This window comes from Oncorhynchus masou, chromosome 18 (assembly GCF_036934945.1).
Source record: "Oncorhynchus masou masou isolate Uvic2021 chromosome 18, UVic_Omas_1.1, whole genome shotgun sequence".
Lineage (NCBI taxonomy): Eukaryota > Metazoa > Chordata > Actinopteri > Salmoniformes > Salmonidae > Oncorhynchus > Oncorhynchus masou.
Window position 1 is genome coordinate 30,522,560 of NC_088229.1, and position 26,842 is coordinate 30,549,401.

Consider the following 26,842-nt stretch of genomic DNA (forward strand, 5'->3'; position numbering starts at 1 on the left):
TATAAAGCCCTTTTAACTCTCTTTTTAACATTGTGAGTGCTTTTGACCGTGGACTGTCCAGAGGGTCTTGAATAAAGGATTGATTAGGTGGATAAAGGGAGGCCATTTTGCTGATCTTTTGCTCTCCACCATGGAGGGAATTATGGGTGTCTGTGAGAAACCAGGGGAGGGAGCCACTGTCGACTCCTCCACGACTCCTCCACAGCAGCATGCCTCTCCCTCTCTCATCAGGGGCTGGAATGAGCTGAGGATGGGGGGGGGGGCTATGTTGTTAGCTGGGGTACATGAAATACTATCTCCAATATTAGTGATGACAGCGATGATGATAGGACTACAAGAGTGGTCTGAGCTATAAGCAAATCCCAGCTATACTGATATACCCACTTAAAGACCCCCAATAACAAATCACTATAATTATATGACTAAAGCCATTGTTGATTATCTTAGCTAATATCTTTCAGCTTATTTGTGTTTCAGTGACGTATTCTAATCCAAGTCGACTCCTGGCACGCTTTGCTGACATTTCCAGTGAACAGGTGTTTCAAAACATTCAGAGCTATTTAAAGCCCTGACTTGCACTCCCTACTTCTCTAGCTCTTGTACGACTTCCTTAAATCCCGGTCTTACTCTATAAACCTGCAAATGTTCCTGCCAATAGCCATTCTGAGGAGAGAATATTAATCTAGAGAATATCCTGACATGAACACAAGCCAGTGCCAGAGAAATTAAAAGTGAAGTAGACATATTACCTGTATATGTCTGATAGGATTAAGTGTCCTATTCCTCAATCCACAAAAACGAGATATTTGTAAAATTGTTGATGAGGCGTAATCTTTATTTTGTATCATATCATATTCGAATTGTATTTAGTGGATTTAAAAAAGTAACAGATTGATTCGTATAGAAACCAATTAAATCAATAGTGGTGTAAAATCAGTGGACATCAGTTAACAACAAACGGTAAAAGGAAGGCAAAAGCTCTCCTTTGTTCCAAGCAATTGTTGCAACAAATATCGAGAGACAAACCATTGTCATAGCGATGGAAAATACAGTAGGTCGTTGTGGATATTGGATGAAATACAGAGAGGTCCAAAAGTATTTGAACAGTGACACATTATTTGTTGTTTTGGCTCTGTACTTCAGCACTTTGGATTTGAAACAATACCATAAAATTTGAATAGCTACATTAATGTGGATCCTAACATGATTACGGGTAATTCTGAATGAATAGTGAATAATGATGAGTGAGAAAGCTACAGAGGCACAAAGATCATAACCCCAAGACATACTAACCTCTCACCATTACGAAAAGAGGGGAGGTTAGCATTTTTGGGAGTTGGATAATATTTACAGTGCCTTCAGAAAGTATTCATACCCTTGACTTATTCCACATTTTCTTGTGTTACAGCCTGAATTCAAAACGGATTAACCTTTTACTGCAGTGGGCTAAATCAGGGTCACACAGAGTGTTTCTTGGTAGTCTTAAACAAATCTACTTTGAAACAAAAGTATACACCTCACGCACATGGTTATGGGCTTACAAATAGGAAGACACCTGTACCATGTCAGATATAGAGTATTCACACCCCTGAGCCAATGCATGATAGAATCAACTTAGGCAGTGATTACAGCTGTGTGTCACGATCGTCATATGGAGGAGACCAAAGCGCAGCTTGGTGTGAATGCATCTTTTTAATGAAAGATGAAAAAACACGAAGTACGCTGAACAAACTAATGAACGTGACTGCTAATGAACACTGTGCTAACATGCAACATAACATAGACAATAACCCACGAAATACCCAAAGAAGATGGTTGCCTAAATATGGTTTCCAATCAGAGACAACGATAAACAGCTGCCTCTAATTGAGAACCAATCTAGGCAACCATAGTCATACATAAACACCTAGATGATAAACAACCCCATAAACCTACAAAACCCCTAGACAGTACAAAAACACATACATCACCCATGTCACACCCTGACCTAACCAAAATATATAAAGAAAACGAAGAATACACAGGTCAGGGCGTGACACTGTGAGTCTTTCTGGGTAAGTCTCTAATCCAGCACACCTGGATTGTACAATATTTATCCATTATTCTCTTAAAAAATGTTCAAGCTCTGTCAAACTAGTTGTAGATCATTGCTAAACAAACATTTTCAAGTCTTGCCATAGAATTTCAAGCATATTTAAGTCAAAACTGTAACTTGGCCACTCAAGAACATTCATTGTCTTCTTGGTAAGCAACTCCAGTGTAGATTTGGCCTTGTGTTTTTGGTTATTGTCCTGCTGAAATTTGAATTCATTTCCCAGTGTCTGGTGGAAAGCAGACTGAATCTGGTTTTCCTTTAGGATTCTGCCTGTGCTTAGCTCCATTCAGATTATTTTTTACCCTGAAAACTCCCCAGGCCTTAACGATTACAAGCATACCCATAACATGATGCAGCCACCACAATGCATGAAAATATGGAGAGTGGTACTCAGTAAAGTGTTGTATTGGATTTGCTCCAAACATAACACTGTGTATTCAGGACAAAACATTAATTGCTTTGCCACATTTGTGCCTTGTTGCAAACAGAATTCATGTTCTGGAATATGTTTATTCTGTACTGGATTCCTTCTTTTCATTCTGTCGATTAGGTTAGTGGAGTAACGACAATGTGTTGATCCATACTAAGTTTTCTCCTATCACAGCAATTAAACTCTGTAACTGTTTTAAAGTCACAATTGGCCTCATGGTAAAATCCCTGAGTGGTTTCCTTTCTCTCTGGCAACTGAGTTACAAAGTTACAAATGATCTTTGTCGTGACTGGGAGTATTGATACACCATCCACAATGTAATTAATAACTTCACCATGCTCAAAGGGATATTCAAAGTCAGATTTCTTTTTTTATATACCCATCTATCAAAACGTGCCCTTCTTTGTGAGGCATTTTGAAAACCTCCCTGGTCTTTGTGTTTGAATCCATGTTTAAAATCCACGGCTTGACTGAGGGACCTTACAGATAGTTGTATGTGTGGGGTACTATGTGTTAAACACTATTATTGCATACAGAGTGAGTCCGTGCTACTTATTATATAACATTATAAAACATAATTCCATTTTGACATTATGGGGTATTGTGTGTAGGCCAGTGACAAAAATGCAGGCTGTAACACAACAAAAGGTGTAAAAATGTATGGGGTGTGAATACTTTCTGAAGACACTGTATATGCCAAGGTGGAAAAATATCATATGATGAAGAATACAGCAAGGCTATGTAGACATTTGCTCTGCATTGAAAAATATGGCACATGAGGACATAAATACTTAACATGCAATAAATATCACTTCACTTAAACTGCTGCTTTTTTTGGGGGAGGGGGGGGTGTACCCCCCTTTTCTCCCCAATTTCGATCTTGTCTCATCGCTGCAACTCCCCAACGGGCTTGGGAGGCGAAGGTCGAGTCATGTGTCCTCCAAAACATGATCCGCCAAACCGCGTTTCTTAACACCCGCTCGCTTAACCCGGAAGCCAGCCGCACCAATGTGTCAGAGGAAACATCAGGCTGACGATCGAAGTCAGCCTGCAGGCACCCGTCCGCCACAAGGAGTTGCTAGAGTGCTATGAGCCAAGTAAAGACCCCCCGGCCAAGCCCTCCCCAAACCTGGGCCAAATGGGACTCCCAATCACAGCCGGTTGTGATACAGCCTGGGATTGAACCCGGGTCTGTAGTGACAACTTAGACCGCTGCGCCACTCGGGAGGCAAACTTGAATACTTTCTGAAGGCATTGTAAGGTTCTGTAACTTTCTCACTCATCATTATTCACAATTTATTCATGATTATCCATAATAACAGCACATCCACATTAATATAGACGTGTTCAGAAACATATTTAATTCTTATTTACAAAAAAATTACTCCAAAATGACACAATACATTATTTAGCATTAATTTCTATTGGGCACAAAATAATCTGAAAGACAATCAAAACAAACTGCAAATGCATCCAACAAGTTTGAGAATCACAAGCTTGATGCAGTCATTGTATGCTAGGAATATATGACCAAATAATACACTTTTAACTCCTTTATTACACATGTACTGTAAGTGAATTCGTCCAGATACATTTGGTTCCCTAAAATGAGGGGACTATGTACAAAAAGTGCTGTAACTTCTAAACGGATCACCCGATTTGGATGAAAATACCCTTGAAATTCAAACTGTCAGTCTGCACTTTAACCTCAAGGTCATTGTATCATTTCAAATCCAAAGTGCTGGAGTACAGATCCAAAACAAACAAACAAAATTGTCACTGTCCAAATACTTTTGGACCTCACTGTAGTTGCATTCAAAGAGAGCATTATCTACATAATTAGTTTGACACTATATCTAAAAGCGATCATTTTGGCTGACCCACTTTTTTATGAGCTAATTGTTAATGTCCATCTGCCTTTTTTTGTGTGATGACGGCCTGCCTCATGTATTAGATATTACATTACTGGTGTAATACATCCGTGACTATCCAGTGTCATGAGTAATGAACCTTATTGGCCAAGGGTGAACAGTACACAATAGATTAACAAGATGGACGACAGCAAGTCTCCTCTCCTCTGTCTGCAGCTGAGCTGACCATCATGTCTGCTTATCTCAAATAACTACCCAGGGAGCCCCTGGATACACCACCCAAGCATTGCCCACTGAACCATTAACCCTTGAGGAGAAAATGGGGTAAGGGGAGGTTTAAGCTCATTAATCGCCTTTCAGTCCCCCTTGTCACACACACACACACACACACACACACACACACACACACACACACACACACACACACACACACACACACACACACACACACACACACACACACACACACACACACACAGATGCATCAGTCCACAGAGAGAGGGGAACAAACAACACAGGACCACCAACCAGCGTGGCTATCCCCCAAGGCAAGCAGCCACACAACTGTCCCTCCCTTCCCCCTCCTCTCCCAGAGAGATGCTCTGTCTGGACACCCCCTGGTCCCCCCTGTGCTGCCACTCATTGTTCCAAATTGATAGAGGCAGAAGTGGGGAAGAGGTGAAAGCTACGGGACACAGACAGGCAGATGAAGCTGTTTCTACCGGCCCCCAACCAAACCAAACTGAAGGTTGCCATCAAATCAAATCAAATGTTATTTGTCACATGCGCCGAAAACAACAGGTCTACCTACACCTGACCTTACAATGAAATGCTTACTTACAAGCCCTTAACCAAAAATACAGTTCGGAAAATACCTTAAAAAGAGTAAGAGATAAAAAGAATATATATAATAATTAAAGAGCAGCAGTAAAATAACAGTTGTGAGGCTATATACAGGGGGTACCGGTACAGAGTCAATGTGCGGGGGCACTGGTGTCGAGGTAATTGAGGTAATATGTACATGTAGGTATAGGTACAGTTATTAAAGTAGCTATGCATAGATAATAAACAGAGAAGCAGCAGCATAGAAGAGGGGGGCACACATGAGATACCAGCCAGTTCCTTTCCTTTCTTCATCTGGTTACATACAACTGCCGTAGATTTTTGTTGTGTGCACTGTCTTCCAAAAATAAAACCAATGTAACTATATTATTTATAACATATACTTATTACGTATGTCTTATAACGCAGCATTGTACATCTATTCACATGGCTTTATGCAAAACAGAAAACACTGTGTGTTTGGTTTTCAGCATTTTTCAGGTCTACAGCCTGTCCCCATTTGACAATAGGCTCATTGTAAACTTTAAGCCAATAGTCTAGTCAGGCCAGGTGTTGACACCGGAGACGTCAGTGTTTGAGGCTTGCTATCTGATTGGCACCCTACTATTCTTCTGAATCCTCTGAAAGAACATTTTTTTAATCAGATGAGTTTTAAATGGTGTTATATCATATACTGCGACTGTGAAGAATGTGTTAGTGATGAAGTCAAATGAAAACAGACCAGAGGATGGGCTTAAAGTTGCAATTCTGGTAAATATTTTTTTAAATCCAAGCACACTGGCTACCGTTCTGTTGCTCGTGCACATTTTTTATACATGGAAAATGTATATTTACTTCCGAGAGGGCTCTTAAATAATTCAACATGAAGGTTACCACACACTGTACTTCTATCCCAATTTTATTTCAGTGCCCCCGGAGACAACTTCCAAGGTCAGGCCTAAGCAGGCTCACTCCATCCAAGCAGCAAACCCCAGTACACTCCCAGACTTTACTGCCTAATCCACAGCTATGTGCCAAGGAGCATTCTCAAGTGATCCCAGTGGTTTCTCCCAGACAACAACACAAAAGTTTTAATCACATCTTGAGGAGAGAGAGAGAGAGATAGGGACGCAGGGAGAGAGACAAAAAAAAACAAGGGGAATCATTGGGGAATGGCAGATTTGCGTATTCCTCTATTTCCCTGGCAAGCAAATGGTAATTAATTTACCTTTAATTATGGCCTTATCAGATTTTTTGACTTTGTCTGTATCTGTGTCATGTCTCAAACAGCTGCCTAATGTTTCGTTTTCCAACCAATTACAATGGACAATTTACATCATTTCCCCATAACGCTCACCGCTGAAACCAACTGAGCACCAGTATTGATGAGGTTGGTTTCATGGTTACTCGTCTAGCTCCACTGTCCTTATGCTGCAGACATACACAGTATTACCTTGGTGCTCAATGGAGTCATAATCCTGGCAAATCAATATAATTGATTAAGATATCTTTAAGCCATTCTTTAATAATTGGATGAGGACATACTGTCTCAGGGACAGATGAAGCACTGAACAATACTAACTAGACAACTAGATATAAAAATGTAAAAACATAATTAAATCAATTCATGCTATTATAAGGCTTACTGCATCAGCCAGATTTGATGAGCAAACTCTTTATCTACATTTTAATCATCTGGCCAATGATGATAGTACAATACCATACGTTATACATTCATAAGCTAAAGTCTAAAATGGTCACATTCAGGCATTTACTCACTCCAGTACACTTCATTTTGATTCATTTAACAATGGACTCAATCATGTCTGGATGCAAGCTGAGTTGTCTTGCTTCTGTTTCGAGGCAGATAGGCAGAGGCTAATTGGAAGGAGAGCAGAGGGCTCTCAGAACTGGGGCTGACTCAGCTCTTTGTCAAGTAAAGTGCTCTCACTCCAGTGGTAATTCTAAAGTCTCAATCTTAAATGTACTACTGTAAAGCATTTTGTTATGATTCTCTGAGTATTCAACCCCTTCCTATTCACCCCCTTCCTACGGACCAAGGTCGAGCCTAAAACAGATCCTCACAAAGGGAGGGCGGGGTCACCTGACCTAACTTCACCACCTACGTACGTAAAAACGCAGATGAGACAGACCTACGTTTCACTCTGTCTGCGTTCATTCCTCATCTCTCTATCCCTCGCAGCCCGGATTCAATCATTACATGTTTAATATTCCTTTGACATTTCTGTCTTATTTTCATTAGCTTCTTTCATCTTTATGTAGGTGCCCTACCCTTTTGTTGGGGTCAATGTGGATTCCAGACCCAGCATCTCCTTCCCTGACTTCATCAAGACAAAGAGAGAAGAGAGAGAGAAGAGAAAGTGCAGCACAGTGGGGCTCGGGAGAATTGTAAATGTTTTCAGCATGAGGTAGCCAGCCTGTGCTAAGTCAATCCTGGTGAGGGGAGGCCTGGCTGGCCCGGTGGCTCAAGGGGAGTGTTGGACCGGTTCCCTACTGGATCCCTAATCATAAACACCGGGAACAGAGTGGTATCTCGTGTCAAAACCAAAATGTATCAGTTGGAGTTTTCTCTATCTCTTGCTCTCATTCTGTGGCACTGATATATACTGTGCTGGCAGCGGCAAAATAAATATGATTAGGCTGCATTCCAAATCCTGGTTTGGATCTGCTACTGGTTTCTATTGTCTAAAGACATAGACAACACTTTCTAGAGATTATATAAAACTTCTGTGAAGATACAATGAGATGTAATCTGCTTTCGAGCAAACTACATTTGTATTTAACAGGAAACATTATTTAGCTATGTTAATTACAGTATTACGTAATTTACTCATCTTAAATGAGAAACATCCTATTGATGAGTGGTGATTTAATCAAGACCAAAAAAATGGTATCTAGGGGTTTCTGCTCTGACAGGAGACAGAACCCGTCCCTCTCTCTATTTGTGTCCCTTATTGCTATATATCAGTGAGTTCTCATCTGGACAGAGAAATGGTCATAACATTAAATGACACAAAGCAGACCAACCACAAGACACGTATTTCATGTACGGTGAAATAAACATTTCAAAACACAGAGAACGAGGAAAGCTGAATCTAGGGCAAAAGCTCATATCAGAAACAGATTTTTTTATTTTTTATGTTTTCACAACTGAATGAATAAAACTATTGTCATAAACCTCACCGCACCACTCCTGCTAATCCTTGTCAATTTTCAGAGGTGGTTATGAAAATAGGTTGCTAAATAAAGGGCTTTAAGAAGATTTTTTCCCACTCTGCCATGAGTGTGTGAGATTTGCACCGACTTCAACGTCCTCTCCCCGTTCAAACGACTGTTCAGGCTGACAATGCCATTAGCAGTGAGAGCCTTAAACGCAATATTGGGGACAGAATTGGACACATACTGTTCTCAGCCCATAACACCACACTGACGGTATGTCTCTTTTATCAATGCACTCTGTCATAGTGATGCTGTGAAGACAAAGACAAAGGAGGCTGAGCAGACAGGAGCGGCCGTGTAGCAGCATGCTACTCTATAGAGGTGCTGGAGGAGACTGTAGTTACATAGGGGGACTGTCAACTCTCCCACAGGGAATGTGCACCCCACAATGCACTTTAAGAAAGAGCCAGTCAGGGTTGATTAAGTCCTGGGCTGACGGGGAGGGTGGGGGTGGGGAACGGAGGTTGAGGGGGAAACAACCAATATGACACTGCCAGCAGGGTATGATTACACCTCATGTGAAGGCGGAAAAATCTTCTGAGGCACACTATCTTTCACACAGGCATCTGCCATGTCCTCTCTGTGTGTGCCTGGAAGTAATCAATAGTTATCGAGCAAATAAATGGAAAATAATAATTGATTTATAGAAAGGAGGAAGATGCCTTAATTTGCCATCTTCACATGATTTACAACATTAGAGGGGAAGAGAAAAACACATTTCAAAAAGGATGATCACATCATTACGAATGTACTTAAAAAACCCAAGGTCACATTCCCCTCAGGTTTTAAAACTAAACAGTAAAAACTTGGAGGCTGTGCTGTGGATGAGGTGACGACACGCTAAAAGTGGCCATGTGGGCAAATAGACGATTAGAGCTGTGCAAACACAGGACCGGGCAAGTGGCACCGGCTCACTCATGGCTACAAAAGCATTTCCCCCACAGCGGAACACATAGCAAATCTGCTCAGCATAGATAAACCCAGACAGAACAAGACTGAGCAGCACCACAGCCCAAAAATCATCAGGCACACACAGAGGTCAAGGTGTTTTTGGTAACTGCACTGAGAAACTCTCAGTCTCTCCCTCTGTCTGGGGTGTTGATTAAGAAAATAAGCATCAGCACGGGGCTGGACTGAAGGCCTCGGCCGTGCAGAAAGTATAAAGGCTGGAAATGTAATTAACAGTAAGAGCATGAGCACCTCCACTAGCAGCTATTTCCAACCAATGTAAATTATCAATTAAGAATGTTCCATCCTCAGATGTTCCTAGCACTAAATCTCAGCCAGGACAATTCATTTACAGCATCTAAACACGGTCAACGCTGCTGCATCTTTAGCAGAGGGAGACGAATCGCTGCACCACTATCTAATCTGGGCGCAAGGGACTGGGGTCTGTCTAATTTACTGTGCAAACTACCATAAAGCAACGCTATTCAAGATGGCATGATTCATTTACAAATCCATCCCGGGCAACAATGATGAGGGCACCCGTCACATCCTGCCGCTCAGCATACTAAACACTAAACACTGCCGAGCTAACGAACAGGGGAAGCAGTGCTGAGGAAGGCCTTATTATTGTAAGGAAATAATTGTCACTTGGCTCTATCTAGCTCAAAACAAACTTGCCAATAACAGTGTAGGAACCTGATCAGCATTTTGATGAGAGTATTTTCTTGTTGAAGCCATTGTCTTCCAGGGGGGTAAATGCAATTTGCACAAAACTTTCCTTGAATGTGTTTACATGACCTTCCTGTTCTTTATGTAACAACAAACACATAAACCAGATTTGACCGTCAGTCTACATGCAGTATGTGTCTTATATAGACCTTTAGAGACTAGAATAAAGACCGCCTTGTCAGGCAAATGTGAGCATCCCGCCAAACTATAAGAAGCGTCTTATCAAGAACATCACCAGTGAAGCAACAGAAGACTTAATTAAGCAGATTTTGTATGTGGCACTATTAAAGCCCATCAGACAGACAGACAGACAGACAGCCCTTTGTTTCCTTGTCATTGTGCTCCATAGAGAAGCGTTTCCTGCCTTCAACTTCAGAGACAATGGAGAGCACAATGAACAGTAATCATAGAATTATCAGAAATACAAGACTGATTCATTTGACAGATTTCAATCCCTACCCTTTTCAAGATTGTCAACAGCTAGCCTACAATTCTTCTAGCGACAATTTATATATATATATATATATATATATATATATATATATATATATATATATATATATATATATAAAAATAATAATAATTCCATGAGGATTGTATTCAGTCTTTGGTTGTTGTCCTTTTCCTCAGAGAACCAGGGATTCCGAAAGCAACACAAACAAAAGGTGTTTGAGCTGACACTTTTAAATAGAATATCAATAGGTAGATGTGATTGCAGAAAGAATCATTAGCCCATTTATTGTTTAATACACCAAACAGTCGTCATGTCCATGTTTAGACCCATAAATATGAGTCAATAAACAATATCTAAATGCAATTTCTGGTTCCCAATACACCCCCACCCCCTTTTCCAATACACCCGCACCCCCTTTTTGTGGCATTCGCTTCACTGCTCACCCCTCTCCCCTCCCTCCCTCATTCTTCAATTAGTTTATTTTTTTTCTGGGAAAATGACCTAGTTCCAGGTGCCGGGCTTAGAAAGTCGCTGAGCAAAATCCACTTTCACCTCTTGCCCTCTGAGGTCCCCTGAAACATATCCTACAATCCACTAGCAATGACATCAGGCATCTGAAACGGCTGACACACCACACACTGACCTAAAACAGGATTCTGACTCAACAACAAAATGGAGGGAGAAATGGAGAACAAGCCTCCCATGAGATAAGGAGAGGCCAGTAAACCAGCCAGCCAAGCAGTACGTGAGGAGAACACATTATAGGTTTTGTGTTTGTCCTGCAGGGGAAAGGAAGGGGAGGATGGGTGAGAAGACACAATCTGGAATGGATATCCTACTGTTCAATTCAATTGGAGGATCTGTATAAATCCATTCATGTAAACATTTGTTATCTACAATCTGGGATTGCTTACATATTCATCCCTTCCAACGTGTTTGGGGTGTTACAGACACTTAACTCCAGTGTGTATAGGCTCAAATAAGCTTTAAATTGAATTGTCTGCTTGGTCATTTCGAGCAGGATTGAAGGTGGCTGTTGTTGAAATGGGCCAGTGTCTTGTGACGAGGCTTTTCCCCATCTGTCTCTTCCAGTTAGCTCGTTGCCTCCAACAGGATCCCGGAAGTTAACCAACACTAATTACCTTGGACAAACCATGTCAGTCTCAAAATATTATGTTTCCTTACTTCACGGAAAATCTAGAAAAGCAAAAAAGACGGAAATGACATGAAACAAAACATATATAGTCCAGTGATAGTTGCTTGCCAAAATGTGGTGGTGGGCCCCATTTTCCCCTTTTATAAACCCACGACTAACCATAGGCTTGGGTCACTCTTGAAATATGGAGCTAGGCCTAATTCAATTAAAATAGGTTAGATACGACTGCACTGTTGGAGCTAGGAACACAAGCATTTCGCTACACCCGCAATACCATCTGCTAAATATGTGTATGCGACTAATAACATTTGATTTGATTTGATAAAGGGAGAGTTACCTCTTTGGCCCAACTATGTAACGGATAGCTTGTTTAATAATGTACGATTCCTCCTCTTTCTGTATTCTGTCCTTGGTAGAAGCCATGTCCAATTATGTTTTCTTATGAGACAGTCTGTCTGGACACACTCGTCACAAAAAGGAATGGCTGACCAATAAGACATTCCACAACAGTAGCAGAGATGTAACTTGGCCAAGAATCAGGCCCATGTCATTCTGTACCACACTGACTTGTCCACAGAATTAAAGAGGCTTCAAGGTAAATTCTGCCCAAATCGAGCCTTGCTAAAGCAGCCCCAGATCATCTCCGATCCTCCACCAAAAGGCACAGTGGGTGCGAGACCTGGAGAGGCCTACAAGCCACAGTGTCTCGCACCCAATGGAATTTGGGAGAAATGTTGTCAGTAGTTCATAGAATAAAACAAAATAATAATTTTACCCAATCACATACCTATAAATGGTAAAACCAGAGAAACTGATCATTTTGCAGTGGTCTTTTCATTTTTTCCATAGCTGTATGTGAAGGTTTGAGCTACCCTGTCACGATCAACAATAGGGTCTGTATTGAGGACTGGTGAGAGTGAATCGGGTCAGTGTTGGTCAGGGGGAAAACCGGTTTGTTGTGTGTAGTAGTATCATGCAGGTCACAGACACAGAGCTCTTCTTTGTTGGCCTCTTTATTAAATAACTCATCTCTAATCGTCCCATGTGAGGAGGGTTACATTTCCAGGGAAATTTCAAGAGACCCCTCAATAAAAACAAAAAATAAAAACAGAGTGTTCATTGAAGGTACCTTCATTTAAGTGCTAGGCTCTTAACTCAGGACTCTTGTTTGCCAAGAAATTTCACACACATGCTGCGACTTAACCGGCGCCATTCTTGTTTACAGGAAAACAGCAAGGTGGGTAGTGGAGAGTTGTTAATAGTTAATGACAAATGAATAATGGTGTCCGACTTAAACACTGTACATAACTACAGTGAATCTACAAAAGTATGAACATATTAAAACAGTATAATAGGAGGAGAGTCTGGGCCTCCAAAAACATATGCATGCAATAACAGCATGCCTTCTCCTTTGTCAACATAATACATCTTCACTCATGACCTTTCATCGTTCTTTGGGAGTCCAGAAACAGCAGGGAGTTGATGAGATGAGGCCATAGAGATGAGGCCATGATGAGGCCATAGAGGAAGAAGAATGATAAACCTGTTGGATCATTTCCCCAGCAGACTCCCAAGGTTAGTTCCAGCCTGATGCTAGAGCCTGCAGTCAGAGAACGAGAGACAGCAGGACAGCAGCGGAATGATCAAATGTGCCAGGCAGGCAAAGCCAGGCTTTGCAGCTATGTCGCATTTTGACCAACTGAAAAATGACACATCGTTTTCTTATCGACATTTCAGAAACTGTTCTGGTTCCCGACGGAGTAGCCTGCACAGTAGTAAAGATGAAGTGAAATGTTTCCTTGCTACAGAGGCCAGCTACTGAATCACGAGGAGGGAGGCAGGAGCACTGGGCCTTTATAGCAGACAGCCAGACACAGGTGCTTAAGTGCTAAACACCCTGCATTTACGACGGTGGCAGCACTGACCTTAAATGAAGTTATGAGAGGTAAGCCATTAAATTATAAAAAGAAAATGCCCAGACGAGGGCTTATCCAAGAGGGACAGAGTCGGGCTGCCTGCCCAAATGGGCGTAATCCCAAAACACAACACACAAGCACTTACTGTACCTGTGTCAGATAGGTCAGAGGGGTAAAACAATTATTCTTGACAAGCACATAAAAACAACAACCATAAACACATACAGTAGCAGTAGTAGGAGCCTGCACACAGTATTGAGCAATGTCATGGCAGTGAACGAATGAAATTCTTATTTTTCACCATGACAATCTTTTTGGGGGGGCGGGGTCCACAACTCTGTAACCCTTTTATGTTTCAATTACAGTACATGGATTCTTGTCATAACATACATTCCCATATTCCAAGTATGGCGTAAAAAATGGCCACTTTGTGACACCCCCTTTGTTCTTCCATCAGCAACATCGCTTCATCACAACAAGTTGTCGGCACACATTTAAGACGGAAGGAAAGATCAGTAGAGAGAATAGGATACACATCTGGAAACTATTTCCCCCACCATGTCTAAAACTCTCTACTGTTTAACAGCTCTCCCCTCCCCATTCTCACCACCATAGCAGCGACATCCCTCTCTGGTTCTCCCTATCCCCGCGCTCCCGTCAAACAGAACAACAGCTCACTCTGGACATGGCAAAGCAGATAGGAACAGCTGTGTGGTGGTCTACTACGAGTCTGCTACTCGGGTGTTGGGTAATCAGTCCACTTGGGCAACAGAGAGCTTGTTTACAATGAAGGTATGTAGTATAGACATGGACTCTGGGACTGAGGCATCTACAAAAAGGCTGAGGATCTGATGAATCTCTAGTTCATGAATAGATTCTGAGGATCTGATGAATCTCTAGTTCATGAATAGATTCTGAGGATCTAAGGGCTCAGACAAACCAATAGAGTACTTAGCAACTCTGAACGGAATTTGCAAACCGAGTGCGCAATGATTTTACAAGTAGAATCGGGTGAAATGTCGGCAGTCATATGTCTATAGTGGGTGGTCCCTAAAACACAGCACTCTGAATGATCGGCAGACAAACGCTAGATCCATATTCGGTGCGATGTGTGCGAGCCTTAAAATCTGTGCCTTGGAAAGTCTGAGTGCTTAGCTATGTCAATGACTCACCAACCATATGTTTGGGAGACAATGCTTGAATGGCTCGACAACCTTGACAAGGTCAATGAACAGCAGCACAAGCGCAGGAATTATTTCTTAACCATAAGAACATTTTCCAAACAGAATGAAAAGCATCAAAAGTGAAAATGTACAGCTTGGCAGAAAACAACGCCTTTCCACACAAGAACGACATGACAGAGATGTGGTAGGAAAAACGCTTGAGAACACTCCCATTCATGTGATACAGAGTGGACACTTCAGCAACACTCCCCTTAAAACAACACATGGAGAACAATGGACCCTGCTCTCCAGACACAACATCACTCAGCCTTGTTCTGGACCGGGGGATTTACAGCAAACAGATTTCCCCATGATCAAACCTGTCGTGGGCCGGGAAGGCTCGTAAATCTAGGCTCTGGCCTGCCCCACAGACCATTCACCCAACACTGATTTATACTGAAGAATTAGCTCCCATACCAATTTGAGGCTGACGCCAGATGCAGGGAGAATGGAACAGGAGACATTGGGATGCAGACCATGTCATTTAGATTAACACCTGACCTGCTTTACTCGTCTACTGCTGTAGATATAAACTGTTACAAGTCATCTTTAGGATGGTGGGCTCTACTTGAACATCCTATGGATTGCCAGTGCTGTAAAATGTTGAAGCTCTATAATATACTGTAGTAAATGTCTTTGCTTATGGCAGTATTTCTTATTGAGTCCCAGCTATTCAATATTTCCAGTATCATAAAAAGCCAACATCAAAACAAACCATTGCTTGGCATCTAATATTAAAACAACGTATTCAATATTGGAAACTGTTGAAGAAACTTGATTCTTGTCGCATTAATTCCCTACGGAAGACGAGACAAGACGACTAGCATTCGGGAAAATAGACCAGTTTATTCACACACACTCGATCGCATGCGCTCGCACACACACACACACACACACACACACACACACACACACACACACACACACACACACACACACACACACACACACACACACACACACACACACACACACACACACACACACACACACACACACACACACACACACACACACACACACACCAGCAGTGGCACCACACCAACATAAGCAATAAAATATACCTGAGAACCTTGGTCTCATACACAGCCTGTTGCTTACTCACAGACTATGTAATCCAGAAAGGCCTTTTTCTATTTCAGCAGTAATATATTTCTCAGCCTCCTCCACAGTGGTGATGGGAATATGAGGTGTACTTGGACAAAATGAATGAGAGGAAATGATGCAACCAACCACTGCTGCATTAATGATACTCTATTGTCTACATTTCAATACTTTTTTCAAACTGTTGATTACATTACAGTTGTTTCAGCTGAATGCATCTTGCTCAGTGTCACAGTGTAAGTATCCAATAGTGTGTAATAGAATTAGCAGAATCCCAAACAAATACACAGCTGTTCATTAACTACACAAGAGTACAGGTGCAAAATCAAATCACTCGGATGCAATCATCATTCATTCATAATTATAACTTTACAGTAATTCTTGCCTGAAAGTATCATCTTACAAATCAATACAAATATGTTAAAAGCAGTGCTCAGTTCGGTTCTCGCCACTTAAAATATTTCATATTTTCATAATAGCCTATTCTCAGTTTCCGTAGATCTAATGTTGGTTCCTCATTCCTACAGATGTCATCGTATCCCAGTGAAAGCCATTGGTAGGCAGCCGGAAACAGGAAGTACTGGGGCTCATGGGTGATTTCCACATGGTTCCAGAAAGCAGCTTGTGTTCTCTATTCTTTTGCCAAAACAAACAAGCCATTCTGAGAGGAAATATGGTGCAATTATACAGCCTCCTCCTTCATTCTCTAGCTCCCGGTTATGGCAGGTAGTCTAACACTTCACACTGACATACAACAAGCTATCTCTCAAAGCAGCATTTCACTGGCATAAAAAAACATAACATCCACAGGATGAAACGTGCAATATCCACTTTCTGCTAACCTTTCACTGCAGTGGGCTAAATCAGGGTCACACAGAGTGTTTCTTGGTAGTCTTAAACAAATCTACTGTGAAACAAAAGTACACCTCACACACATGGTTATGGGCTTTAAAAAAGAAGACCCCTGTGACATATCCGATATAGAGTTGAAATGTATTATTATTTTGAGTTTGCATCCCAATGTTACACTTTGGATTCATCACAGAAGACTGAAATACAACAAAACTGTTTAACATAGAAACACCAGATTCTCTGCCTTTTTTCAACATCATTTTCATCATCATCTCCAGCACAATACCAGTGTCTACATATGTGAAAATGGAGCATTTCTCAATTTTGTAGAAGAAAAAATATATAATTATATTATTAAAAAGTTACGTTTCTTGCTCCCCCATGAGCAAGGAACTTAAAAACAGTGATTTTAAAACACTATGAGATTTGCAGTGTATTGTGGAGCAAGATAATACCCTCCCCTCTGGCTAGAAACTATTTGCAGGTTTGGAAATCACTGTTTTTCATACTTTTTAATCCTACCCTGTGATGTCACAGAGAAGCATTTTTTAGGAACTTTCTTCTTCTCTTTTTAACCACAGATCATAGAAATGCCCCATTTTCAAATTTGTAGACACTGGTATGGTGCTGGAGATAATGAATATGAGGTTGAAAAGTGGCAGATTTGCCCTTTAACTAGAACTGTGATGCAACCTATCTATTTGGATTCTTTGAGGAAAATACAGTGAGCTTAACACCAAAGCAGCCAGTGGCTGGTGAGAATAAGCCCTTTTAGATTGTGTGAAAATGTTTCTTCCCTGCCCGGGCTTGGCCTCTGCAGTCTCCTGCTTTTTCTTTCGCAATAATACATTGTCATGCGCCACTAAAACATGATTCACTCACAAATTCAAATCTCAACCCACTAAAATTGTGTGTTTGCAAATAATGGAGTTACAGTTTTTTAATACACCTAATTAATTCATGACGATGATCTATCTGCATTTAAGACAAGTGTATTAAAGTGGCAAAAAGCAGCATCTTTAAAAACTTGAAATGGGAAAATGTGCAGAGAGATGATCATAAATGTCTCACTTTATTATTATTAAGCAGATAAACACATTAGGTACAGAATCCTCTTGACAGACACTGTCATCAGTATGGGCTAAATACTGCAAACTCTGTTTGTAGGCATAGCCTTGTGACCCAGTCATTTTAGCAACAAGCAAGCAGATGGAGGTAGGGAATATATTGAAACATGCATCAACAGGAGACCTCATAAATAACTGAAATAGAAAACAAAACACGAGACTACTCTCCAAGGAGAAGAGATTCTAACTAAACCCGTGCTTTTCAGTGTGTATGTGAGCACAGTTTCATTTCTCATCTGGGAATAGGATGGCAAGAATACAGAACTGGGGTGTAATTAATTTTCTGTATGAAGCATTATAATTACTGTGTCGAGTGAAAAGTAGCAAAGTCAGCCTCTACATCCTGCCCAACATCTCGTCTAACATTAGATGCTCACTGTCAACTGCAAGTAAATCCTGTAGAAATAAACACAACAGACCTCCCATTTAACATACACAACAAGGACGAGAGACTGTGGCATTTATAATAGAATGATTATTGATTCCAATAAAAACATGATCTTACGTTTGAACTATAAAGATTTCTTCTCATCCAATCTCAAGCTATTATGTCAAATGCAGAGCACAGACTAAATGAATTGATGCTCAAAGATAGAAGGATAGTTTTAACCCAAAGGAAAACTAGAGGAGGGGTGAGAGATTGGAGTTGGCTGGGCAGGAAAGTAAGAGGATCATTTCTCAGAAGCACCATTTGGAATACTGTTATTGTTCTAGGCAGTGGGTACAGAGGGCAGAGTGAGTCATGGGGTGTTTTTTATTTTAATGTAACATTGTGGGGGGTAGACCATGATTCTCTCTGGTAGGGTGCAAAACTACATTCTCCTGTCCACAAAAACAATGGAGGGTGACTGAAATAGCATCATACAGTAGGTATCCCTCTCTCAGTCATCGTCACATTTAGTGGAGGTATCATTATGTCATTAAGTCCAAAATTAATTCAAAATCAGTGGTCACCAACCCGTCGATGGATCATTTCTGTACAAAAGCCAACTATGAAGGCTAAAGGTTTGCACTCCTTTTTTTGATGTTGCGCTGTTAGTGGTAGGTACACTTGATTCAGAAGCCCTACGCACCAGGTAGGCAAAATGTTACCATTTTGAACCATTTAATTTGCAGCTCATCGTGTCTATTTTAATATCGAGGAGTATTTTACTTTCTCTGGTTATAGGAACAACATGAATTTGTGCTTGAGGCAGATGTGGTGCAACTCGAGTTTTGCCATCAGGTGGAAGATGGTGTCCCATCTCTCTGGTCAGTCTCACCAGAAGGAAAGGAAGGAGAGAGCATGGACCGTGAGAGGTGGACCCTCTGCTGCTCTCTCCCTCAATCCGCTGAGACTAATGCTGTGTTTAAAACAACTGGGAACTCGGAACTCGGAAATCTCAGACATCAGTGCGTTCAAGACAACTGGGTGGAAAAAAGGTCAAGTCATGGCGTCAGTGAACAACAAGTCAGAAAGTCAGAGCTCTAGAAAGATGCCCAAGTTTTCAAGATGGATAGCCATTAAAAACGAGATCCAACTGATGAAAATTGTTTTGAACGGTCATCCAACTTGAAAACTCAGGCATCTTTCTAGAGCTCCGACCTGAAGTTCACTGACGTCATGACTTGACCTCGTTTTTTCCGAGGTCCCATTTGTCTCGAAAGCACCATGACCATCAGAAGCAGGTATCGTCAGTTCAGTAAAATAAAAAAGCAAATTATTATCAAATCAGCTGGGCCTTGTAAGTGCTACACCAACTGATCAATTTTGTTATCAAAGCTCAAGTTTTGGAATATAATACAGACTGAGAAGAACAATATTGGCAGGCCATGCATATAGCCAACATGCTGTAACGATGTATTCGGCCCCTCATTCATACAGAACTGTTTTTATTAGGTTAATGTTACATTTTTTAAGTATTGTTTGAAAATAAATCTGAGCAGTAGATCTCGGTTTGCCTTTTGACATCAAAAGTGATCTTGACTCAGAAAAGGTTGGTGACCACTATTCTAGATGGTATTTCAATAAGTATTTTTTTTACAGTTAGGCAGTTGTGAAAGCACAAAATCCATTTTTTAATTAATCCTAGACGTCACTGGTTAGTGATTATAATAGAGGTTGAATGATTATGATTTTTCAACGCCGATACCGATTATTGGAGGACCAAAAAAAAGCCGCTACCGATTAATCAGACGATTATTTTTATTTATTTGTAATAATGACAATTACAACAATATTGAATGAACAATTATTTTAACTTAATATAATACATCAATAAAATCAATTTAGCCTCAAATAAATAATGAAACAGGTTCAATTTGGTGTAAATAATGCAAAAACAAAGTGTTGGAGAAGAATGTAAAAGTGCAATATGTGCCATGTAAGAAAGCTAACGTTTAAGTTTCTTGCTCAGAACATGAGAATATATGAAAGCTGGTGGTTCCTTTTTAACATGAATCTTCAATATTCCCAGGTAAAAAGTTTTAGGTTGTAGTTATTATAGGACAACAGCCATCATCAAAGCAGCGTTACCCATGCAGAGCAAGGGGAACAACTACTAGAAGGCTCAGAGCGAGTGACGTTTGAAACCATATTAGCGTGTGCTAACTAGCTAGCCATTTCACTTCGGTTACACCAGCCTCATCTCGGGAGTTGATGGGCTTGAAGTCATAAACAGCGCAATGCTTGACGCACAACGAAGAGCTGCTGGCAAAACGCACGAAAGTGCTGTTTGAATGAATGTTTACGCGCCTGCTTCTGCCTACCACCGCTCACTCAGATACTTAGATACTTGTATGCTCAGTTAGATTATATGCAACGCAGGACACGCTAGATAATATATAGTAATATCATCAACCATGTGTAGTTAGCTAGTGATTATGATTGATTGGCTTACTGCATTTGCGTAACAGGCAGTCTCCTTGTGGAGTGCAACGAGAGAGAGGCAGGTCATCATTGCGTTAGATTAGTTGTAATGCAACTGTAAATGTTGCAAGAGTGGATCCCCCGAGCTGACAAGGTGAAAATCTGTCGTTCTGCCCCTGAACAAGGCAGTTAACCCACTTGCCTCGTTAAATAAAGGTATTAAAAAATATATATAATAAATTGGCAAATCGCCGCACAAAAATACAGATTTCCGATTGTTATGAAAACTTGAAATCGGCCCTAATTAATCAGCCATTCCAATTAATCGGTCGACCTCTAATCACCATGCACTCTTCTACCACTCCTTTTACCTGCCAGTCTGAGGTTCACATACTGATTACAAACCACAGATCCACATGAGGGGATGTGATCAAAAATTGCCATACATACGTGTATATCAATCAAAAAGGCTATAATGCATAACATATAGAACTACAATGAATTCAATAGACTAATAATAATTATCTATCTATAGAGTTTACGTCATTAGTCAAGACCCACTAAGGTTTTCTTTTTCAGAAATGAAGTGCAACTGGGGCAGAGGTTTCCTAAAATAAATGAATACTTTTTGACGTGGCGTTGAATATAAACTACCCAGCATTTAAACCCAGTGGGTCTCACTGCTGATAATTTCATCTATTATAAATGAGAGAGCAGCGATGATAACTTGTGTCAACACAAAATAAATCCAGGCAGAAGAAGGAGGCTGGGCATATACTACCGCCAACTCAAGTCAGAAAGGCCATATCTATACAACACAAAGTCCCAAACTAGAGAGACATCATTGATTTTCATAAAGCTTTTATAGACTCAACTGAGAAAAGACCTCCATGGTTTCCACTAGCAAAGTCATGGAATAGTCAGTCCTGTTTTTGACAGAACAAGCATTCTACATCAAGCAACAACAAACTGTGAACCATCATATTCATGCATAAAATACCTAATATGAAGGGAAAGCATTGTAATTTTGAATTTTGTAAAGTTAGTGTGGGTGAGGTGGGAAAAATATTCTTGTCCATCAATAATGACAAACCACCTGGTATTGACAAATTAGATGGAAAGCTACTGAGCATGTAGTGTAATGTAAATCTAAAATAATTATACTTGGTACAAATAATTTCCTAAGTTCTAGACCTTATAATGAATAACCTGGCTGTTGAGCAAGTAGAGGAGACTAAATTACTTGGTGTTCCCTTGGATTGTAAAATGTCATGGTCAAATCATATTGATTTAATGAATGTAAAATGGGGAGAGGTCTGTCCTTGATAAAGAGATGCTCTGCTTTTTTGACACCACACTCCACAAAGCAAGTCCTACAGGCTCTAGTTTTATATTATCTTGATTATTGCCCAGGCATATGGTCAGGTGCTGCAAAGAAGGATCTAGAAAAACACCAGCTGGCCAAGAAAAGAGTGGAATGTCTTGCTCCACTGTAATCAGAGGGCTAATATCAATACTATCTATGCCAGTCTCTCTTGAGGATAGACTGACTGCATCGCTTCTTGTTTTTATAAGAAGCATTCATGTGTTGAAAATTCCAAATTGTTTGCATAGTCAACTTGCACACAACACTGACACACACACTTATCCCACCAGACATGCCACCAGGGGTCTTTTCACAGTCTGCAAATCCAGAACCAGTTCAAGGAAACGTACAGTATTATAGAGCCATGATTGCATTGAACTCCCTTCCATCTCATATTGTTCAAGTGAACAGCAACCTGGCTTTAAAAAACAGATAAAGCTACACCTCGCAGCACAACGCCTCACTAGATAGTTTGTGTGTATGTACTGACAGATGCTACAGAATGTAAATCTAATATATTAAAATGTTCCTGAGAAATGGTCAGGATAAATGTAGGCCTAGAATAGTAGGCCTCTCTGCGTTTTTTCACTCTCTGTGTTTTACATGTATGCAGTTCTGTCCTTAAGCTGTTCTTGTCTATTAATGTTCTGTATTATGTCATATTTCATGTTTTGTGTGAACCCCAAGAAGAGTAGCTGCTGCTATCACAACAGCTGATGGAGATCCTAATAAAATACCCCTAAAAAATACCAATGTGCTACAAATATTTAATCACATTCAAAAATAAATCAGACAAAATGGTTGGTGTTTGGTGAAATCTCATCTCTGCCTCCAACACCAGAGCTTCCCCAGGCCTTCACCTTTTAAGCATTTATGTAAAGAAGTCTAACACAGCTACCGGGGGAATAATTGATCGGCCCAACTGAACAGAAAGAATCAGAATTTCTCTCTTTACCTTTTTGAGGTGTCCGCTGCGGGTTCCCACAAACACCACTGAGTGGTCTCCATAGGTGTAGGCTGCTACTGCTCCCATGCCATCTATGCGGTCGTCATACAGAGGGGTCCCCTCTATCACCCGTAGACCCCCCAAAGGCTGGTTCAACACCAGCCCACAGAAATCATCTCCAATCTGCTTTGGCTGCAAAACAAAACAAGAAGGGGACAATGTTCAGAATGTATCAAGGTATTGGATCAAATGTAGCCTATTTACTAATTTGGGACCTGGAATAAACAAAACAGTAATAGATTTGGGAGCTTTCACTACACACCTCTAGGGGTACACAAAGGAAAATGACAATGCAATTAATTATAAAGATAAGAAATGTAATAAGAAATACCCCTCTGAGCACAGGTGACATTTGTGGCATGTTAAATAGAGATATTTATTTTTGTTCCGAAAGCTACACTGGGCAAAGACTTGTTCAACATCTAGTTTTGATTTACATTTGGTTTACATTTGGTCAACTAACGATAATTCAACGTGAAATCAACCAACAAATGTAACGTTTGGTGAAAAATATATGAAATTCCCTTATGTTAATCACTTTTTTCAAATCCAATCAGTTTTCCACATTGATTCAACATCATCACATTGAATATTTGGTTGAAATAATATGGAAACAATGTTGATTCAACCATTTTTTGCCCAGTGGGTAGGCTGACCATGTCAGTCTGAAACATGCCGGTGTGGGAGGAGCAAACGGTTGTTGATGAGCCTTTATGAAGGATAAATATATCAAACAAGGCCTGTGCCAGACTCTGGCACGCACACTCTCATTAAGAGGTCAAGGGCTATCGCTGTGCATGAGAAGGGGCTGATAATACAGATGAAGCAGGCCATAATTGATCAAAAAGACCCGATTTGCATCAGCTATGGGGAGCCCTGTTCCTCCTAATAAAAACATCCCCCGCAATCCTAAAGGGATCCAGGTCAGCTACTGATGCTTGTTGTTCTCCTCTCCATCTGCCTTGCTCTGCCCTAAAAACTAACGAGGTGGGTTTGGATGGGGGTGGAGTGCCCTCAGACATTATAAATGTAGAGTACAGTTATGGGAACAGCTCATCAACTGTTCCTGATTTCAATCCTAGAGACAGGTACCCTAATAAGATGCATTCTTTTAAAGGAGAAGCTGCGAGACAAATAAATGATACTGTAATACAGTGTTATGACTGGAGTCAGCTTCATTTGACATAACCTTCTAAAGAGAACATTTTCAGATTTTTTTATCCCAGATAAAGTTACTGTAACATACATTTTTCAATTTTTCAAACATTGTATAGATCAGCAGGGATTTTTCATTTCGCAAAAAAATATCTGGATGGTAAAAATACCAAAATAGTCGTCATAGCGTCATAAAGGTGGAGAGTTGTTAACATATCATAGGCCTAGAACGGGTTCGCAAGCCTGTTAAGGCCAGGAACCAAACCCTAATAGGTTTTTTTATTCTCTTAATCATATCATAATCAACTTTTACCAGTTGAATGTAGACACACACAACAAAAATTGTATTACAATCAAGGGTTGGAACTGTTTCAGGGAAAAAAAAATGAGGAACAGAACCCGAACCGAAAACAAAAGTGATCTATACTGTTCCAGAACAGAACCGTTATAATAAAAGCATGGGAACCGGTTAATAACATTCCTTTACATTTCGTGCCTTTTCTTCCAATCCCACAGAAATCGTAACAAAGCGCCTATGCAAAGCCCCAACTCCGTCACTAAGAAACATATTACTGCATCTGCCTTCCAGCTTGAAATCTTTGCCAGTGGGTGTGCGTAGGCTACCTGCTCCTCCCCTCTGAAGCATAGGTTACTGTAGCCTACTGATGATGTCACAACCATAATTCAGAAATTAGGGAGCTATTTAATTAGAGAAGAAGGGATTAACTTTTTCAATGCTAGTTAAAGATACTATAGTTATCACATTTGACATTGGATTTATTAACTACAATCAGGTAAGTTAGCCTATTGGCAGGTAGCCTAGTGGTTAGAGCGTTGGACTAGTAATCGAAAGGTTGCAAGATTGAATCCCAGGAAAAAAAGAAAGAAATGATCTCACTCCAATAAATTTTTATGGAAAGATAGCAAAAATAGATAAGATCTTGCTACCATGGAAAGGAAAATACCTGTCTATTTGTGGAAAAATCACCCTGATTAAATATTTAGTCATATCACAGTTGACCTATTTGCTTATGGGTTTGCCTACACCTAGTGACCTGCTTTTTAAATTATATGAACATAAAATGTAACATTTTATTTGGAACGGCAAGCCAGAAAAAATTAAAAGGGCCTATTTATATAACGAATATGAATTTGTGATTAAATATTAAAGCATTAGACCTCTCACTAAAGGCATCAGTCATACAAAAGTTATACTTAAATCCAAACTGGTTCTCTAGTAATTGGTACGAATGTCTCATCCTGTTCAAGAAGGGCCTTCTTCCCTTTATTCAGATTACACCGGCCCACTTTCGATTGATGGAAAAGGAAATAATCTCCAAAATATCTTTATTTTTTAAACAATCCTTAGAAAGTTGGTTGCAATTTCAGTTTAATCCACCTGAAAAGACAGAACAAATAATACAACAAATATTGTGGTTAAATTCAAATATACTAATTGATTAAAAAAAAATGTATTTTCGAAGAAATGTTTAAAAAAGGTATCATTTTTGTGAATGATACCATAAATAGGTAGGATTGGTGGAGTTATGTCACACATGCAGCTAACGCAGACATATGGAAATGTGTGCTCTACCCAAAATTACAACCAATTAATTGCAGCACTACCACAAAAATGGAAGAGGCAAGTAGAAGGGGAAAAAAGTAAGGAACGTGTATGTCGGCTAAGTATTAAAGAACATAAATGGTTAAAGAAAAGTGTGATAAATAAAAACATATACCAATTTCATTTAAGGACCAAAAAACTGACAGCTGTGCCATTTAAATTGCAAAATAGTTGGGAAGAGATTTTCCATGTACCCATTCCATGGCACATGGTTTATGAATTGATACACAAAACAACGCCGGATGCAAAACTTCTAATGTTTCAATTTAATTTACTATACAAAATTCTTGCAACTAATAGAATGTTATATATATGGGGGTTACAATCTTCCCAGCTCTGCAGATTCTGCTGTGAGGAGGCAGAGTCATTAGATCATTTATTTTGGTATTGTCCATATGTAGCTCGTTTTTGGTCACAGGTCCAGGAATGGCTGAAGAATTGCAACATTTGCCTAGAACTAACGCTGCAGATAGCAAAACTGGGTAATTTGAAAAGCCATAGTCAATCAATCAATAATATAATAATTATTTTATTAAAAATTTAATTTACAATCTGTAGAAGCTATGAGAATAGAAAGGTTCAATTCGTTTGTGAAGCATCACAGCACAGTTGAAAAATATATGGCAAATAAAAATCCAAAATGGATGATGTTGAGAGATAGATGGGAGATGTTGAATGGAGCTGAAGGGTGGGACTAATAACAAGATAAAACATGTAATGCATACGGGATCTGTAAAATGTATATATGTTCAGAATTTTGTGAAATAGCACAGATACAAATGGACATCAGAAATAGAGGAAGGACAAAAAAAACTATTGTAAAATAGGCTGTGTATGTAAAATGTGTATAAGATGTATAAATTGAAGGTAAAAGCC

The 26,842-nt window shown here is 40.1% G+C and overlaps 1 protein-coding gene across 2 annotated transcripts in view; it reads right to left on the bottom strand.

Annotated features, from left to right (window-relative positions):
- The window catches only part of LOC135504387 (plexin A3), a 135,398-nt gene that overhangs the window by 86,497 nt on the left and 22,059 nt on the right, over positions 1-26,842 (bottom strand). For both annotated transcript variants that reach the window (XM_064922941.1, XM_064922939.1), the window contains exon 3: positions 23,137-23,319. In XM_064922941.1, coding sequence (XP_064779013.1) covers positions 23,137-23,319 — 183 coding nt within the window. The remainder of the gene's footprint in view (positions 1-23,136; positions 23,320-26,842) is intronic.